The sequence below is a fragment of the Ipomoea triloba genome, chromosome 4 (genome assembly GCF_003576645.1).
Source record: "Ipomoea triloba cultivar NCNSP0323 chromosome 4, ASM357664v1".
In the NCBI taxonomy this organism is placed as follows: Eukaryota; Viridiplantae; Streptophyta; class Magnoliopsida; order Solanales; family Convolvulaceae; genus Ipomoea; species Ipomoea triloba.
The window spans coordinates 738,938-758,778 of record NC_044919.1 but is presented as its reverse complement, the minus strand read 5'-3'; the positions used below and the strand labels follow the sequence as shown (position 1 = coordinate 758,778).

The window sequence follows — 19,841 nt, the reverse complement described above, 5'->3', positions numbered from 1 at the left end:
TTGAAGTATTGAATTGCACATCTCTCATGATTCAAGAACTAATAACCATTGCATTGCATGAGAAGATATATGCTTTCTTCAAGCAATAATCTTCTTAGCTAGCTTGTTAACACTCATCATCAACTCCAACAACATGTCTGCATATGCATAAAAAAAAACATATTTGCATCCATTTCAATAACGAAAAACACCCATAACAGCCAAAGCAATCAACCATCTGCTCGATCTTCAACACGCTTCTTTGCAGAGGCAGGCCAGTTCAGATTCTGTTGCATATATATGAGCTGGATTGGATTGGATTGGATTGGAGTCACAGAATTGAATTGTCTAAACTGTGGCACTTTAAATGGAATTTGCTCTATACCAATATGTCTGCATATATATATGCATCAAACACACACACACACATATTGCAAATCTAAGCTTCAAGAGTATTTTAAAGTTTTAAACTTCCAATTCAGTACTAAAATACAAGACATGAAGTTTGAACACTCCCCAGAGTTTTGTGAATTATTGCAAGCATTGGATTCTTGAATGAGTTTCTACAAACGCCTGCCCGTCCCGGCTGCAATACACACTCTCTCTCTGCCCATCAAATTTGTTCAGCTCTGATCTTTGCCTTTCAGCCAACACATTGAAAGCATCCAAATATTAGCTGAAGTCATTTCAATTGGGAATATTAACTGAACCACTCTAACTACTAATTCATGAGCTGCTCTTTGCAAACCAATAAGCAAAACAGAACTTAATTAATACATAAGCAAGTTAGATAGAAGCAAATGACAGTCATATATATATATAGGGATAGAAAATAGAAAAGCAAGTTAGATAGAAGCAAATGACAGTCATATATATATATAGGGATAGAAAATAGAACTCAGTAGTGCATTGCACATATATACATCATGCATGCATCATTCACAAAATAACAGATCAGAGGCTACATTATATTACATCTATTAAATTTAAAAAAAAAAAAAAAAAACCAAATTAAAGCTGAAATGCCAAAACCAACCACTAAACTGGGGTGGGGTGCTTTCTTTAAGCAGCGCAAAGCAATCTCTAATCTCTATGCAGACCAACACTGAAAATAATGTATCTAATTAAAACATATTCGATCTTCTTCTTGTAAAGTAAAATAATGTTGTTGCCTGTCCTGTGACAAATGCATGAATAATCAAACTGCAAATACAGTCTTGTATGTATGTACGTAACTACAATTATATTCTGTGTTCTTGAAAACATACCATGGATGTCCTCAGCCTAAAAGTGAATACAAGCTATTAATAAATAGCAGTTTGTCGTCCACATCTGACAAGGTATCTAGCAGTTTATCAAAATCTGCCTCTTCGTCGCTCAGGCCTTCCTCAGATTTCAAATCCTGCCATATGAGTCACTGAATTTAATTAAATTTGGTTGGCCAAGTTGAAAAAATACAATTGAGAAAGAGAAAGCTAAGGGTGACATACATGTAATGTATATTTGTCAGTAACAATTATAGTGTAGTTTCCATAGTCACCTTGCTCGTCCTGAATTTTCCTCGCTGATTCCACAGCAGAAGGAAGACATGCGGTTAATTCGATTGACTTCAATGTTGAAATTTCGGCAAAGTCAGTTGGGATCTCTCTCAATCTAGAACACTGGCAAAGATATAGGTGCTCAAGTTTTGGAAAATTATGACTACTAGCTTTCCAATGCTTGAGATCAGAGTCAAGGATAAATAAAGCAATTAACTGCCAAAATATCACTTCCTCTTGTATTTCCCACTCATTGCCTATGCAGGACACCAAATTTAACTTGAGCACCTCTAGCCTAGGCAACTTGCTAAGAATATTCATTTCCTCACACTCAAATGTCATTTCATCTAATGTCAACTTCCTAACATTTTTCAAGAGAACAATACCATTATTAATTGGAATATGTGTTTGAAACCAATATTCTGAAATCCAAAGTCCCTCGAGCTGCTCTAAATAGGCTAAGTTCGCAATGCAAGCATTACTCTCTCTGCCTTCCAATACAATACGTACCTTCTTCAAGCATGGAATATCGGTAATGTATTCTTTTGAGCAATCATCAGCTCTGATCACATACAGTTTTTGAACAAAATTAGGAGGATTTCCACGAAAACAACCATTGCAACGAATATAGTGAAGTTGCGTAAACTCTGAATGCTTCTCTCCTTCAACTAATCTATATGTTACTTTTCCACCAGAACGAAGTGTTTGAAGATTCCAAGATCTTGACAAGTTTATACTCTCTCTACATCTTGACTTTAGGAATCCTCGAGTCCTGGACAGTTCTATATCATTTCCAACTCTGAGCAATCTCAAATGGATAATATCCACAATATATTTGTGACAGACATGTATATCATAGTTGAAGACTACTCTCAGTAGATTGCTATTTCTAAAATTTGAAAAAGATTTCCCCCTCAAAAAAATGAAGAACGATCTATATCTTTTCAAAGTATAATGTTGTATCATAGACATGTTAAAATCTTCATATTGGATGCTTAGCCAACGAAAACCTTTCTGAGAAAAATAACAACTATTTTCACTCTGGACAACATGCAAAAGGTTCTCGTTCTGAGCTTCTCTCATACAAAAGGCATGCAATAAATCATGCATCCTAAACCTCTTAATTTTTCTTCCACAACAACTTAGCTTGCTTAAAATGATCAGGTTTCTATCCATAAGTTCTTGCATGTACCTGTTAGCCACTACATCAAAGTTTTCATTCTCAAATGCCTTTACAAGTCCTTCGGCAAGCCATAACCTTGCAAGATCATTAGCATTGATCTCGTGATCTTCTGGAAAAACTCCCAAGTATAAGAAACAAGCTTTTAAGTTGTGGGACAAATGATTGTAACTCAATGAGAGTATTCTCGAACATTCTACATCATCTAGAGTAGTTGCAGAAGAAGAACTTAGAGCATTGGCAGTATTCTTCCACTCATCTAGAGTGATGAGTTTGGAAAAAAGACCTGCAACCACAATAATTGCCAAAGGCAATCCTTTGCATTTTTCAACTACCGGTCTCCCAATCGTTTCAAATTCAGCACCGCGAGATTTACATGCCTTTTCATTAAATAGTTGCCAACTCTCACTTTGTTCTAACAATTGCATTTGATGAGAAAACTCATCTTTGGAGATGGTATGATTAGCTACCTCTGCAAGACGAGTTGTCAACAATACTCGGCTACCATTTCCATCATTGGGAAAACAAGTTTTGACAGCATCCCATGCCTCTTTGCTCCATACATCATCCATCACAATCAAGTACCTTTGAAGCTTCAAACATTGATAGAATTGTAATGCTAGGTCGTCATTACTGCTGCTGTCTGCATTATTGTCTTTGTAACCAAGAAGATCTAAGAGCATTTGTCTCTTACTGTGATGTTGTGATGCGACAGTCCATGCTTGCTTATCAAAGTGGGAAGTGATTGATGGATGTTCATAAATTTTCTTTGCTAATGTTGTCTTACCAATACCTCCCATACCTTTAATGGAGACAATTTCTAGTTGCTTAGATGGATGTTGAATTAGCATCTCCTTTATACTCTCGAACTCATCCTGTTTTCCAACCATTATTTCCTTGGTGTGTGAAACAGTGTGGGAAGAATCAGGCACGGTGATACCTTGATGAGTTGGGATTGGTAAAACATGAATGGAGGCTGGTTGTAGATGATGTTTGAAAAGCTGGTACTCCTCCTTGGCTTTGGCCAACTCTTGAGTGATGGCATCAATGTGTTGTAGAGCTGGGTGCAAAATACGACGGAATTTGAGACAAGGATGTGATTTTCCCCTTAGCGGATGCAAAATTTGATGAAGCCTCGGGCAATGATGAGTACTTGTCTGATGAAGGTTAAGGCTTTGGCAATGATGAGTGCTTTCCTCACCAGTATTGTCCTGTGTATGAAATGCCTGATCCACAGATCTGTCAAAAATATCAAAAATTTCTTCAAAAATTCTGAATTCTTCTTCTTCTTCTTCCTCTCTTTTTATTTCTTCCTCATAAAGATGTAGTACTTGGAGTTCAATTTCATCCTCAATTCTGGAAGCTACATCTCTGAGCTTTGTTTCCAAGTCTTTTATTGCTTTAACACCATCCATTTTATTCTCATCGAATAGTTCCATGAGGGATCCAAGCTTGTTGTGGAGAGATAGGACCAAGTCTTTGTTGCAGGGGATGAGTTGGTTTTGTTGTAGAATTGGACGAGGCATAGGTTGCAAGAACTCAAGCTCAAGCGTCCTCGTAAGAGAAAGTACAACCACACAAGCCATTCTTGGTTCTCAATCTGTATTGGTGTAGGTGTAATGTAAATGAGATAGTTGTTTTTCTTTCTGAGCTAGCTTGTTTGAGAGAGAGAAGGTTTGCAGAAGCAATTGAAGCAAGATGATGAATGGAATATGATGTGCAGTAGAATTGGGTATTGCCACTGATCTGATGAGTGCAATAATTCCAATCCATGCCGACACCTTTTTTAACCTTTAGCTTTCCAAGTCAAAAGATTCCTTTATTTTTCTCCAACTTAAGTGGTGCAATAATTGAAGAGTTGGAGGGCCACTGATCAAATAGATTGTTGAGTGGGTTAGAGTGTCATTTTGCATGATGCCGATACCAGTGCAAATGAATTAGTTTTCTAGTGCGACTGGACCAGGCTGAGATTGCAAGAGCCCAAGCTCTATTGTCCACACAACAATAGCCATCCCCTCTCTTTGCTTCTGTAATTGCCACTTTTTTCTGTGTTAGTTTAATATAATGTTTCTGTGAAGGTCACCAGAACCAATATGAGTGCAAATTTCAATTTTCTCTGCCACTGGGTGCAATAATTCCAAGCCAAACGTCAATCTTTTTTTTTAGATCTTTAAGAATTGCAAGAGCTCTAGCTCAATTATTCTCATAAGTGAAGTGAATTTACAGCAAAATCCCCAAAATTTGTATGATGTATCTGAGTTAAGTAAAACTGAGTGCAATAATTCCATGCTGACAACATTTTTAACTTTTTGCCTTAAGCTAAGTCAAAACATTCAATTAAACAAGATACAGGGAGAGAGAAAATTTGGAGATAACTTCAACTAAATTGTTTTAATTTTGACGCTCTCCTTTTGTTTTTTAATCAAGAGTACTACTATAAAAAATGTTATTAATCTTCTTAATTAAAAATAAAATATTTCATTTGACTTTGCTTTTTTATCTTTTATTTTTGATTGAGATAGATTCAAACATGTTGCATTAGGATACATTTGCCAGATTTGAGTTCATGTAGCTAACCATCTAAGCTAGCTTGACCAGTTGACTGCTCGAGGGCATGTGAGAATGTGAGATATTACTTGGTGTGATGTATAATTAGTGGGGTACAATTCTTTAAAGAGCCTAAAAACTCCGGCCACATACTCAATTAGGTGAAATAGAGTGCAACACCATTATTAAATTTTAGTGTTCTATCACTTTCTCCAACTTGGTGCAATAATAATCCAAGATAGGGGCTCCACTGTTTCGTTTTGTGTTAAAATATTAGCATAAAAATGACATTCACTTTGAGGTAATATTTTAAAAAAGATTTATTATTGCTGTGGGTTGATTAAACATAGATTTGCATTCTCCTTCTTGAGGAGATGAATTTCGTATATTTATTATGAGAAATTATTTTTTAAATTATACACATAAAGTCGAGAAAATAGTTGAAACTAGTGACAAAACTAGAGAAAGTAAAATTTGATGTTTCCTGGCAATTAAATAAAAGGAGACTTCAATTTCCGTCCTATACTAAAATCAATAGATTTTCATTTTCATTATAAAGTTAAATAAACCTTATACAGTATAAATACAACAATTTCGCATCTCTGATCTATTCAGTGCATGCATATATAGAACCTTAGCTTAATTATGCAGTAGGATACTATGAAATATTCCATTTCCTCCATCTCTGATCTATTTCACATCAAAATGCTCGAAAAAGGTTTGTACAGATGCAAAGGTTTTTATTTTGTAGAGATATTTCATAAATTGTTTGTGGCTACAGATTATTGTCTGATCTTCAATACAAGAAATGCTAGAATTGAAGCTCAGTTGTTGTCAGGACAGTGCTACCTTCAAAAATTTGTACAAGTTATAAATAATGTGGGGCAATGAATTGATGAAGTTCATAAATATAATATGAGCCTCAACCCTCACCAGGCCAGGCCAGCTGTCTATGAAGGTTGGATATTACTTGAGTTTGTGTGATGTATAATTAGTGAGGTCGAGTATAATTCTTTAAAGAGTTTACAATTTCACCTACTTAATTTTAACGTTTCATCACTTTTTCTAACTTAGTGTAATAATTCAAGATAGGGTTCCACATTGAAAAATGATCGAGTACTACTATAAAAATGTTATTAATCTTCTTAATTAAAAATAATATATTTTAATTGACTTTGCTTTTTATTTTTTTTATTTTTAATTGAGATAAATCTAAACATGTTGCATTCAGATGTTTTCAAAAAGTTTTAAACGCTTACACCCTAACGTTGGTAGCGAAATTTGAGTTCATGTAGATATTTTTGTATTACAATTTTGCTATAAAGTGTTATATTTATGCTATAAATTATAATATATAAGGCTTAAAATATTAATTAATCTTATATGAATTCTGCTATCTAATAATACTTTATTTTATGCAAATTGTCTATTATAATTTTCTTATAAATTATTATATTTATGCTTAAAGTATTATATATAAAGCTTAAAGTATTGATTGTATTTAAAATTATGATATGTTATTATTTTATTTTTTTGCAAATTAGCAATCTATTACATTTTTTATATAAAATACTATATATAAGGGTTGAAGTATTAATTATATATACAATTCTTTTATGTCTTATTTATATTAGATCTAACTCTTGAAACATTCTTACAAGAAACCAATTCTTTTTTTAATACGGGAGGTTGTCTTAGAGTAAAAGTAATTATTATATGTCACTTGTTACCTCAACTTCTCAAATCATTACCTTGGTGCTGGAATAATTTAAGGTAACATACAACAACTGATTTTACTTAATAATTTTGTGTAAGAAGATACGACTCAAAAAGATATGGGTAACAACAACGATTTAAAAGGAGTTAATATTCGATTTGATCTGTCGATTATTTGGATTTCACCATTTTAGTTCTCGACTATCAAACTTATTCAATTTTATCTCAAAATATACAATTTTTACTTAAATGAGTCATTTGTTTAAACCAAAATAGTCATGATTATGACTATTTTGATTAATAATTACATAGTTGATAATGAAATTGAACAAATTTATAAGTCAAATATTAAAGTGGTAAAATTTTAATAGTCGAATGACCAAATCGATGGTTAACTCATTTAAAAGTTTACAAGTGAATTCCATCAACTAAATTAGGTGAAATTGAATGCAATAATTCCATGCCGACAGAAACAAGTTTACAAGTGAAGTCCACCAACTAAATTAGGTGAAATTGAATGCATGCAATAATTCTATGCTGACAGAAACGATTCAATTGAACCCGAGTTCAATTCCCACAAGTGACGATTCTCCCTGGGCCAGCTCCCGTGCCTCCCGGAGCGAACGTGGGTGAACCCCGGACCGTTAAACGGACGGAGAGAAAGACCCTATAAATTTACCAAAAAAAAAGAAACGATTCAATTGGAAAAATTGTAATTTATGCCCCTTCATAATATGCCAATTATCAATGTCACCCCTAAATTATTAGTGGTGTAAATATTGTCCCTCAATTTTAAAAAACGGTACATATATTGCCCCTCCCGTGGTGTAAATATTGCCACTTCTTCGTTACGGGAGGGGCAATATATGTACCGTTTTTGAAAATTGAGGGGCAACATTTACACCACTAATAATTCAAGGGTGAAATTGATAATTGGCATATTATGGAGGGGCAAAAATTACAATTTTCCCTTCTATCTAACTTGGTAGCAATAATTCATTAGTAGGTGCCCACTGTTTTGTTTTGTTGTTTTTTAAGAGTTTTACTACATGCCAAGGAACTTGTGCTCAAATGACATGTAATAACTCTCTCATATCATCGATCATGAGATCAAACGATACTACAATGTAACAGGGTCAGTTATATTAAAAAAAAAAGTTGTATTTTCCGTCTTTTAATTTACATCATTCAAAATAGAGAGTGGTACTTAGATTAATTCTAGATTTATAGGTGACAGTCCACTTTTAATCATTTTTTATTTGAATATCTACATTTGATCTCAGTATTATTGTGACATGACTATTTTTAGTCATCATCAACAAAACAATTTTAGTGCCTTTAAATACAAATGTGGATGTTTTGAAAAAAAATGACAAAGTAAAATGGCTTGAGGTTCAAACTCACAACCTCCACATATGGGAGTGCAACTTCGTGCCAAACACATTTTCTTATGTTATTAAATATCAAATTTATAAGTTACTCCGTAATTTATACTGTAGCGGATCCACAATAGAAGTAGCTGCCCCCTTCCCCACCCCACCCCACCCCCTTATATATATATATATATATATATATATATATATATATATATATATATCATTAACTTATATATATAATCCATGTTTATGTATAAATTATTAAATGTTTGAATAACTTAATTGGTTGAAACTTTAGAAATGATGTTAAATGATTTGTGTGATAGGTTCAAATATCACTATTAGCATTTGCCTTTAGCTTTTCTCTTTTTACCCATTTCATCCTTTACAAGACAAAGTAAATGTTTTATTGGTCTACTTTTTATAAATCATTTAATTAATATAATATACAAATTTATATTATATTTAATCGTATACGCATTAATTTATAAAAACTTAAAGTTGATCTAACTAAAAGAAATTAAAATTTAAAAGTATTTATGAATATAGTGTCTTTTCCATTCACATTATTTTATCAAATTGATTGATGGAGATTATTACCGCGAGACTACGCTGTACAGTGATTGATCTAGGGTCCTCTGTGCCAGGAGAGCTCAACCCGACCCATGTGGACCTCCTCTCCTACTTTTCATGACCTGGCAGCTCGCCAGGTGCCTTAGCTTTAACATGTGAACCTACAGGTCTCCGGGCAAGCATCACGTGCCCAACCTCCTATGTCGGGTCGAACTGTCAACCCAGATCCGGTAACAGGGCACGCACCCTCAGATACATTGTGGCACGTGTACAAGTTTCCTTTGTCCCCTACTTAGACCTATGCATGGGCTCCACGTGCTGTCCATGCCGTGAGCCTGAAACTTGCTCCCTCCCCTTAGCTATAGATACCATATTAATTACAAAGGGAGTGACTTTTCCCAAACTACTTCGTGACACTAGCTATCATCAATTTGGAAATCTCTGACCCACTGTTAGGTGTCCCGAGCTCGAGCGCTTAAACCAACATGCAGACTAGGTCAAGGATCCGACCCGGAACTGGACCTAGTATTGTATTCGTAGTCGTAACTGAACGTATATACTACATCATTGATTATGTTTCATATTTTATCACAAATATTATTATATCGTTTCAAAGTGTTTTAAAATTTCACATTTTCATCCATGTATTTTGCATTTTAACCTTATTATGAGTGTTTGATATTTTTTCATTGACATTTCTAACATCATTTAAATTTCGCCCCCTCAAATAATGTTGAGTCTGCCTCTGAATTTATATTATTAAGTTTATAGTTGTATTTAGTTATATATTCTGTATATATTAGACCATAGAGGCTTGAGCTAGACCGTCGTTTCACCACTAACACTTGCATTGAGAGGCAAATTATATCGTGGACCAGGGTCCAGAGTATACTGTGTATCCTGGTTCAATACACATAATTTGACTTCATAATGCACAAAATTTATGTTCATAATACACACAATTCATGTTCATAATACACACACATAAATATGATATAATGAACTTGAATTCTATGCATTATAAACATAGATTATGTGTATTATGTTAAGTATTTATGTGTCATAAGCTATATAATACACATAATTTATGTTCATACTACACAGAATTCATGTTCATAATGCACAAAATCGTGTTTATATGTATGTGTATTATGAACATGAATTTTGTATATTGGACCTGTACTGTGGACCCTGATCCTCGATATAATGATTGGCATTGAGGCTATAAAGGATCCACTATTAAAATTGTGGCAAATTATACTATTTTATAAGGTGGAACATGATCATAATGATCGTAAAATTGTTTATGCAAATACTTCTACAATTCTAACCGCAAATGGACAGTTGGACACACATTAAAACAAAGCAATCTAGACTTACAAAAAGCAATCGTTATACCCTGCACCACGGTGCACATAGCAATGTGCACCACGTACGTAAAACAACGTCGTTTCGGTGTTAGTGGACGCGAACGCGAATGACTCAGGTAATTCATTATCTATAATACACATAATCATTATCTATAATACACAGAACGTTTGCCTAGAATACACATAATGTTTGCCTAGAATACACAAAATATTGACACAAAATACACAGATGTTAGTGGACGCGAATGACTCCAGGGAATTCATTATCTATAATACACATAATCATTATATAGAATACACAGAATGTTTGCCTAGAATACACAGAATGTTTGCCCAGAATACACAGAATATTGACACAAAATACACAGAACTCATCCTCCTAACATGCGAATGCATAAACACATCACAACTTGTGTTAATAACATGAATACACAGAATATTTACACAAAATACACAGAACTCATCCTCCTAACATGCGAATGCATAAACACATCACAACTTGTGTTAATAACATGAATACACAGAATATTTACACAAAATACACAGAACTCATCCTCCTAACATGCGAATGCATAAACACATCACAACTTGTGTTAATAACATGAATACACAGAATATTTACACAAAATACACAGAACTCATCCTCCTAAACATTCGAATGCACAAACACATCACAACATGTGTTACTAACATGAAATCACAACATGTGTTACTAACATGAATACACATAACGGTTGCCTAGAATACACAGAACGGTTGCCTAGAATACACAGAATGATTGCCTGGAATACACAGAATATTAACATAAATACTTAGACCGGCCGAAACGGGAAACATGATTTCCAAAAAAACAGACGATTAGTTTATAATGCTCAAAACGACGTCGTTTAGGTACGTGGTGCGCATTGCTATGTGCACCGTGGTGCACAGTATAATTTGCCTACAAAAAGAGTCAAGATCCATTTAACACAAAGCCCATTAAACTAACCTGTCATCTCCCATCTAGAAAGCCTTAAATCCACCATATTCTATTGTTCATTCCTAGCTACTAGCAGCCTAAAACAAGCCAACAACTTGAAGCCTTTTTCTTTCATCTTCCAGCACAGCACAAAAATCAGCAGCACTCTGCAAATTTGGCCCACTCCAAATCTGCAGCAATCTGTGCCTTGTGTATTCAATATTTGCAGCCCAAGATCTTGCATATTTTGGTTAGATCACGAGATGTTCTGAGTATGTCCTAATTATAGGAGACACCTTTAAACACGTATCATATTCAGACTGATCCTTGTTTGCACTGCATTCAATATTGCCAATTTTTAATAGAATACCATCTAAGAAGTCTTCAAAGTTTCTGAGTACTAAAAATACAATATAACAAGTAAACTAAGTATGGATATAGATAGAAAATTGAGCATCTCTCATGATTCAAGAACTAATAACCACTTCATGGCATGAGAAGATATATGCTTTCTTCAAGCAATCTTCTTAGCTAGCTTGTTAACACTACTCATCATCAACTCCAACAACATGTCTGCATATGCATAAAAAAAACATATTTGCATCCATTTCAATAACAGCCAAAGCAATTAACCATCTGCTCGATCTTCAATACGCTTCTTTGAGGCTTGCGGGTGCTTGCTCGCCCTCCTACTTCTCTTCAACGAATTTTGCTTGACACTGTTGGAAGCTGTAATCCTCGCTCCAAATCAATGTCAATATGGAACTGAACTTTGTATATCTGGACAGACAGACATTCATTGCAGAGGCAGACCAGTTCAGATTCTGTTGCATATATATGAGCTGGATTGGATTGGAGTCACAGAATTGAATTGTCTAAACTGTGGCACTTTAAATGGGATTTGCTCTATACCAATATGTCTGCATATATATGCATAAAAAAAAACACACACACATATATTGCAAATCTAAGCTTCAAGAGTATTTTAAAGTTTTAAACTTCCAATTCAGTACTAAAATACAAGACATGAAGTTTGAACACTCCCCAGAGTTTTGTGAATTATTGCAAGCATTGGATTCTTGAATGAGTTTCTACAAACGCCTGCCCGTCCCGGATGCAATACACACTCTCTCTCTGCCCATCAGATTTGTTCAGCTCTGATCTTTGCCTTTCAGCCAACACATTGAAAGCTTCCGATCCAAATATTACCTGAAGTCATTTCAATTGGGAATATAATGTACTACTTCAATAACCAATTTCATTTCAATCTAATTTAATTTGTGGAATTATACCACAGCAGGAGTGAAAATATAGTATGAAGTGTATAGTAGAAGAAGCATTAATTAATTAAAAGAAGACTGCTGTGCTGCTGTGAGAAGTCCCTGTACTGTACTGTACTGGACTAGCAAGTGAAAACTAGCATTACACATTGGCTACCCCTATGCAGACCAACACTGAAAATAATGTATGTAATTAAAACATCTTCTTCATGTAAAGTAACGTTGTTGCCTGTCCTGTGACAAATGCATGAATCAAACTGCAAATACAGTCCTGTATGTATGTATGTATGTATGTAATTACAATTCTGTGTTCTTGAAAACATACCATGCATTGTTGTCTTCTGCCTAAAAGTGAATACAAGGAAGTTATCAATTATCAGTTATCCACTTCTGTCTCTTCTTCACTCAGGCTTTCCTCAGATGCCCAACCCTGTCATGAGTCACAGAATTTAATTAAATCTGCTTGGCACAAGTTGAAAAAATACAATTCAGAAAGAGAAAGGGTGACATACATCAAATGTGTGTTCCTTAATAACAACCATATCGTTGTTTCCATAGTCGCGTTGCTCTTCTTGAATTTTCTTGGCTGATTCCACAGCGGAAGGAAGACATTCCCATAATTTGATTGACTTCAATGTTGAAATTTCAGCAAAGCCAATTGGGATCTCTCTCAATTTATAACTATACTTAATATATAGGTGCCCAAGTTTTGGAAAATTTTGACTACTAGCTTTCCAATGCTTGAGATGATAACCATAGATAACTAAAGCAATTAACTGGCAAAATATCACTTCCTCTTGTATTTCCCATTCTTTGCCTACGAATGGCTTCCAGTGTAACTTGAGCACCTCTAGCCTAGGTAACTTGCTACGAATATTAATTTTCTCATCACACACAAATCCAACTCCATATAATGTCAACTTCCTAAGGTTTTTCAAGAGAGCAATACTATTATTAATTACATTACGTGTATTACCGGAATATAAAATCTTCAGTCCCTCGAGCTGCTCTAAATAAGCTAAGTTCGCAATGCAAGCATTTATCTTGCTGCCTTCACATGCAATATGTACCTTCTTCAAGCATGGAATATTGGTAATCCATTCTTTTGAGCAATCATCATCTCTTATCAGACCAACTTTATGAACAAAATTGGGAGGATTTCCACAAAAAGGGTCGAGGCAAAGAATATGCTGTAGTTGTGGAAATTTCAAATACTTCCCTCCTTCATCTAATCTGCGAAATGATACTCTTCTATAACAATAAAGTGTTTGAAGATTCCAAGACCTTGACAATTCTACACCCTCTCTACCTCTTGACTCTAGGAATCCATGAGTCCTAGACAGTTCTATACTATTTTCAACATCTAGGAATCTCAAATGTACAGTATTCACATTATTTTTGATCCTGACATAACTAGTATAACGGAAGAGTACTCTCAGTAGATTGACATTTCTAAAATCTGGATTTAATTCCCTCCTCACAAAACTGAAGAAGGATCTACAGCTTTTCCAAGTAAAATGATGTATTCTAGACACGTCAAAATTTTCATATTGGATGTTTACCCATCGAAAACCTTTTTGAGGAAAATAAGAACTATTTTTACTCTGGACAACATGCAAAAGGTTCTCGTTTTGAGCTTCTCTCCTACAAAAGGCATGCAATAAATCATGCATCCTAAACCTCTTAATTTTTCTTCCACAGGAGCTTAGCTTGCTTAAAATTATCAGATTTCTATCCATAAATTCTTCCACGTACCTATTAGCCACTGCATCAAAGCTTTCATTCTCAAATGCCTTTACGAGTCCTTCCGCAAGCCATAACTTTGCAAGTTCATTAGCATTGATCTCGTGATCTTCTGGAAAAACTTCCAAATATAAGAAACAAGCTTTCAAGTTGTGGGTCAAATGATTGTAACTCGATGAGATTATTCTCGAACATTCTTCATCATCTAGAGTAGTTGCAGAAGAAGAACTTAGAGCATTGGCAGTATTCTTCCACTCTTCTAGAGTGATGAGTTTGGAAAAAAGGCCAGCAACCACAATAATTGCCAAAGGCAATCCTTTGCATTTTTAACTACCGGTCTCCCAATCGTTTCAAATTCAGCACCGCGAGATTTACATGCCTTTTCATTAAATAGTTGCCAACTCTCACTTTGTTCTAACAATTGCATTTGATGAGAGAAATCATTTTAAGTGCAGATATGATTAGCCACTTCACCAATGCGAGTAGTCAACAATACTCGACTACCATATCCATCATTAGGAAAGCAAGTTTTGAGAGCATCCCATGCCTCTGCACTCCATACGTCATCCATCACAACCAAATACCTTTGATGCTTCAAACTTTGGTAGAGTCGTAATGCTAGGTCCTCATTACTACCGCTGTCTGCATTATTGTCTTTGGAACCAAGAAGATCTAAGAGCATTTGCCTCTGACTGTGATGTTGTGATGCGACAGTCCATGCTCGCTTATCAAAATGGGAAGTGATTGATGGATGTTCATAAATTTTCTTTGCTAATGTTGTCTTACCAATACCTCCCATACCTTTAATGGAGACAATTTGTAGTTGCTTAGATGGATGTTGGATTAGCATCTCCTTTATACTCTCGAACTCATCCTGTTTTCCTACCATTATTCCCTTGGTGTGTGAAGCAGTGTGGGAAGAATCAGGCATGGTGATACCTTGATGAGTTGGGATTGGTAAAACATGAATGGAGGCAGGTTGTAGATGATGTTTGAAAAGCTGGTAGTCCTCCTTGGCTTTGGCCAACTCTTGAGTGATGGCATCAATGTCTTGAACAGCTGGGTGCAAAATACGACGGAATTTGAGACAAGGATGTGATTTTCCCCTTAGCGGATGCAAAATTTGATGAAGCCTCTGGCAATGATGAGTACTTGTCTGATGAAGGCTTTGGCAATGATAAGTGCTTTTCTCACCCTGTGGCATTTCCTCCTCCTCCTCCTCCTGTGGCTGAAATGTATGATCCACAAACCTATCAAAAATATCAAAAATTCCTCCAAAAATTGTGTTTTCCACTTCTTCTTCTTCTTCCTCATAAAGATGTAGTACTTGGAGTTCAATTTCATCCTCAATCCTGGAAGCTACATCTCTGAGCTTTGTTTCCAAGTATTTGATTGCTTCAACACCATCCATTCTATTCTCATCGAATTGTTCCATGAGGGATCCAAGCTTGTTGAGGAGAGATTGGGCCAGGTCTTTGTTGCAGGGGATGAGTTCCTTTTGTTGTAGAATTGGACGAGGGAGAGGTTGCAAGAACTCAAGCTCTAGCGTCCTCATAAGAGAAAGTACAACCACACAAGCCATTATTCTTTTCTGTCTGTCTCTAGCTAGCTCTGTGTAGGTGTAATGGAAAGGAGAGTTGTTTTCTGAGTTTGTTTGAGTGAAAGGTTAGCAGATGAATGATATGAACTGGAATTAGGTAATGCCCCACTGATTTGAGTGGAATAAAATATTTTAATTGCAAGATGGGAGACACCATGTTTAATTTAATTGCAACTTTCAGTATTATATTTTATGCTGCACAGTTTGGTGGCCTCTGCCACTTGCACTACTAATTCTAATTATAGGAATATATAACAATAAAATGCTTGGCCTCGTTACGTTGTTGCATTGAGAAGATAATATATAATATATAATAGGTAGATCTAACATAGGGAACACCAAAACCCACAGCTTAAAGAACATAATTGGCAGACAAAATGTTTTTTTTTTTTTTTGAAAAACAAAATGTCAACTAATAGGTGTTGTTTGTTTGTGCATACAAGCCATTTTTATTTCACGAGGTATAGTTTGGGAACACAAAAAAAAAAAAAAAAAGCAAAAAAAAAAAAAAAAAAAGTCCAAATAAATAAAAGAAAATGTGAGTAATAAAAAATATGTTGAGTTATGAATATGAGCATATGGGCGGCCAACTAATAAGTGGTAATACAAGGTTGTAAGTTATGCATACATATATGCCATTTAATTTCACAAGCTAGGTATATAATATTGGAAATCCAAACAAGAAAACCAAAACAAAAAATTCCTGCAAGTAAATAAATAAAAAAGAATAAAGTAGTTGAGTAATCAAGTATATATTCCAGAACAACACTCTGCAAATTCATGATATGCATCCCGGGATGGAAAGGAAAGATAATAATCGTCGAAGCCGTGGAATGGAAATAAGGTTTAATTTGCGAAAGATAAATCTTTTTGAGATATCATTCTCTAAGAATGGTGAGTGAAAATAGAACAATGCGCGACTAAACACAAGTGTGTAAGAGCACCAAAATCATAACTTGAATAATATAATTGGTAGACAAAATGTTAATAAATAGGAGTTTTAGGTTTCTGCATATATAAAAGTTACGGAGTATTTAATTTCACGAAGCATAGTATGGCAAAACCCAAAAGTAAAAAAAAAAAAAAATTAAATTTAAAAATCGTGGAAATAAGTAAATAAGAGGTTCATATACACTCTCTTAAGAGGTTGCCAAAGACCTTGTGGTCTAGTGGCATCCGGTGTCCCGGTTAACACTTCCACATGGATGATGGGAGTGGGTTTGAGCCTCAGTGGAGTCAACTATTGACTCTTTGTGCTTCATTAGGTTGAGAACTATGAACAGATACTACATTGTAACAGAGTCAATAGTACTCAAAAAGAGAAAAGAGGTTGAGAGTGATGATCATTGATCAATAATATTTTTGAGACATAAGCACATGGCTGAGTGATAAAGCAGAGCTTTTCCCGTTATTTATTAATTTTGTGTGTATCGAAATCCAACTTCAAGAATATAATTGCCAGACAAGCTAAGAACGCTAATAAAAGTTGTAAAATACAAACTACGTAGTATTTAATTCCACGAGGTATATAGTATGGGAAAACAAAACAAAACAAAAAAGATGCATGTTCGTGCAAATAAATAAAAGAAAATTCTAATTGCTCATATATTTCTTGCTCACAAACTTATCATTCTTGATGTGATAAGTTTTAATAAATTTGTTTTATATTTTTGCTTTTTTTATTTTAAATTTTAATCTATTAAAATTTTAAACATCAGCGAGTGACAAATTTGTGAGTGATAGATGTATGGACATTTAGTATTGTCCATAAATAAATATGTAGAGGATTGCAAATACTTTTTTTATTAATTTTAATTTTTGATAGTTCAAATATGTAGAGATGTAATGCTATCTCCTCATCAGGGCAAGTTTCTTCTTTGCATGGCCGGATTTTGAGGTGTGCAGGCAACAACACAAGGTCTCAGCTGTTAGAGGGCCTAATATTTACACTGTTCATACTTATTTGAAATAAAAATAATATATTTTATAGTAGGAATTGTGGTTTTTGCATTCAGTTAGTGTTACATCGTTAATACTTTAATAAAAAAATCATATATTTTACAATATTGGTTTTATACTTATTTGAAATAAAAAAATCATATATTTTACAATATTGATTTCATACTTATTTGAAATAAAAATCATATATTTTATGATATTGATTTTAAAAATCGTGCTTATATTTTTGGAAGGGCCTCATTTATTTATAAGTACGGGGCCACAAAAAAAAAAAAAAAAAACCGGCCCTCCTTCTTTGCCACTAATTGATTTCAGAAGACTTATGAGTAGTTGTCTCTTGTTATAATGTTGTGATGTAACAACCCATGCTTTCTTGTCACATTGGAAGCAATTTCCGGATCATCATAGACTATTCTTGCTAATGTTGTCTTACCGATGCCTCCCATACCTTTAATGGAGACAACTTCTCGCTGCTTAGATGAGTGCTCAACCAACATTTTCTTAACCATCTCGAACTCATTGTTTTCCCAACCATTGAGAAAGGGTGACATAAATCTAATGTTTCTTTCCCAATAACAACCATATCGTAGTTTCCATAGTCATATTGCTCGTCCTGAATTTTCTTGGCTGATTTCGCAGCAAAAGGAAGACATCTCCCTAATTCAATTGACTTCAATGTTGAAATTTCAGCAAAGTCAATTGGGGTTTCTCTCACAATATAGGTGCTCAAGTTTTAAAAAATTATGACTATTAGCTTTTCAATACTTGAGATAACGACTCTTAATATATAAAGAAATATAATTAATGAGAAAAATATCACTTTTTCTTGCATTTCTCACTCTTTGCCTAGGTAGAGGCTCATAATCTCCAATCCAACTTAATTGATCAGAACACCTCAAGTTTAGACAACTTGTTAAGAACATTGTATTAATTTCCTCCCAACCAAATCCCATTTCACAAAATGATTTCTAAGGTCTTTCAAGAGAGCAATATTATCATTAATATTTGAGCTCTATGAAGTATGAAGTAGCTTTTAACAAATATTTGATTTGGGAACTAAAAAGGCTACAAAGTGAACAATTCAAAGATCGACTACATAAGGCTATATATATGATTATAATAGAAGGGCTGAATTGTCCATTGTATATGCAACAATTCATGAACAAAAAATGTAACTTTCTCCAATATTAAATATATGTGTAGCCGCCCACTCGCTTGCTTCGTTGGCTTTTAATCAGGCTAGCGCTATTTTCTGGGATTCTATCCCGCCTGACTCTATTGCATCTTTGATATAATATATGCATTTCTGGTTTTCAAAATATATATATATATATATGTGTGTGTGTGTGTGTGTATATGTAGTATTTAAATTCAAAGATTAGGGGTAGATAATTACAAAACGCTTGTTGTTGGGAAAATATAAAATATTGTAGTAGTTGGCCTCGCAAGACTTTTTAGCCATATTCCCATTCAAATTATTTGTATTATGCATATATATATATATATATTTGTGGTATTAAAATTAAAAGATTTAGGTTAGATAATGACAAAATGCTTCGTGTTGGGAACAATATTAAATGTTATTGGCAATGTCGACTTTTCAACATTATGTTCGTTTTGGTTATAAAAAAAATCTGTAAATCATCAACTCTTTATATGTGTTGATTACTGATTAGATGGTGACCCATATTATAATTAATTATTTGCTGATTAATTTGCACACATTTGAAGGTCTATCAAACTGTCAAAGGAATTTGCCTTTAATATAAAGTTTTAAAATTCTAAAAAGTTAGGGAGATATATGTAGGTTAAATATATGAGTCGGCAATTCATTGTCTACAAGCGACCATATGCTCTTTATTTTATTTTAGTTTTTGTTTATTGAAGCCAGCTGGATCCGAAAGCTCACCACCATTATTCTAATGTTCAGTGAAATTTGGTGACTATAGTCGATAAAAAATCATAAGAAAGCAAATTAACATAGGTTTCATATAGCTGATTGACATAAACCACAATATTAAA

The 19,841-nt window shown here is 34.2% G+C and overlaps 3 protein-coding genes across 9 annotated transcripts in view; all 3 read right to left on the bottom strand.

Annotated features, from left to right (window-relative positions):
• LOC116017239 (disease resistance protein RPP13-like) lies at window positions 1-4,521 on the bottom strand. 5 transcript variants are annotated; one of them, XR_004097862.1, is made up of 3 exons: window positions 1,520-4,521; window positions 1,248-1,381; window positions 1-619 (listed from the first exon to the last, which is right to left on the bottom strand). XR_004097862.1 is itself a non-coding variant. In XM_031257783.1 (3 exons), the coding sequence occupies exons 1-2, from the start codon at window positions 4,281-4,283 to the stop codon at window positions 1,259-1,261; spliced, it is 2,937 nt and encodes a 978-aa protein (XP_031113643.1). In that variant the 5' UTR covers window positions 4,284-4,519; the 3' UTR covers window positions 1-1,084; window positions 1,248-1,258. The 5 variants fall into 5 exon arrangements, 4 of the variants coding, with proteins under 4 accessions (XP_031113643.1, XP_031113644.1, XP_031113642.1 ...); XM_031257783.1 differs by having other exon boundaries at window positions 1-1,084; window positions 1,470-4,519; XM_031257784.1 differs by having other exon boundaries at window positions 1-655; window positions 1,470-4,519.
• A 7,587-nt stretch (window positions 4,522-12,108) lies between these two features.
• Window positions 12,109-19,841, bottom strand: part of LOC116017358 (disease resistance protein RPP13-like) — a 28,272-nt gene continuing 20,539 nt past the window's right edge. The window contains exon 3 of the mRNA XM_031257923.1: window positions 12,109-12,405. The gene's annotated coding sequence lies outside the window, so the exon portion shown is untranslated. The remainder of the gene's footprint in view (window positions 12,406-19,841) is intronic.
• On the bottom strand, window positions 12,197-15,897 carry LOC116017362 (probable disease resistance RPP8-like protein 4). Of its 3 annotated transcripts, XM_031257933.1 has the most exons (4): window positions 14,273-15,897; window positions 13,030-13,750; window positions 12,843-12,947; window positions 12,197-12,446 (listed from the first exon to the last, which is right to left on the bottom strand). In XM_031257933.1, the coding sequence occupies exon 1, from the start codon at window positions 15,840-15,842 to the stop codon at window positions 14,706-14,708; it is 1,137 nt and encodes a 378-aa protein (XP_031113793.1). In that variant the 5' UTR covers window positions 15,843-15,897; the 3' UTR covers window positions 12,197-12,446; window positions 12,843-12,947; window positions 13,030-13,750; window positions 14,273-14,705. The 3 variants fall into 3 exon arrangements, with proteins under 3 accessions (XP_031113793.1, XP_031113791.1, XP_031113792.1); XM_031257931.1 differs by having other exon boundaries at window positions 13,030-15,897; XM_031257932.1 differs by having other exon boundaries at window positions 12,211-12,446; window positions 13,030-15,897.

Bases quoted from the DNA above. Each gene is read 5' to 3' on its own strand.
- LOC116017362 (XM_031257931.1), bottom strand. From the start codon at position 14,256: ATGGATAGAAATCTGATAATTTTAAGCAAGCTAAGCTCCTGTGGAAGA. The intron at 12,948-13,029 runs GTATGTCACCCT...GACTCATGACAG, and splicing joins TTAAGGAACACACATTTGAT to GGTTGGGCATCTGAGGAAAG.
- LOC116017239 (XM_031257783.1), bottom strand. From the start codon at position 4,283: ATGGCTTGTGTGGTTGTACTTTCTCTTACGAGGACGCTTGAGCTTGAG. The intron at 1,382-1,469 runs GTATGTCACCCT...CTCATATGGCAG, and splicing joins CTGACAAATATACATTACAT to GATTTGAAATCTGAGGAAGG.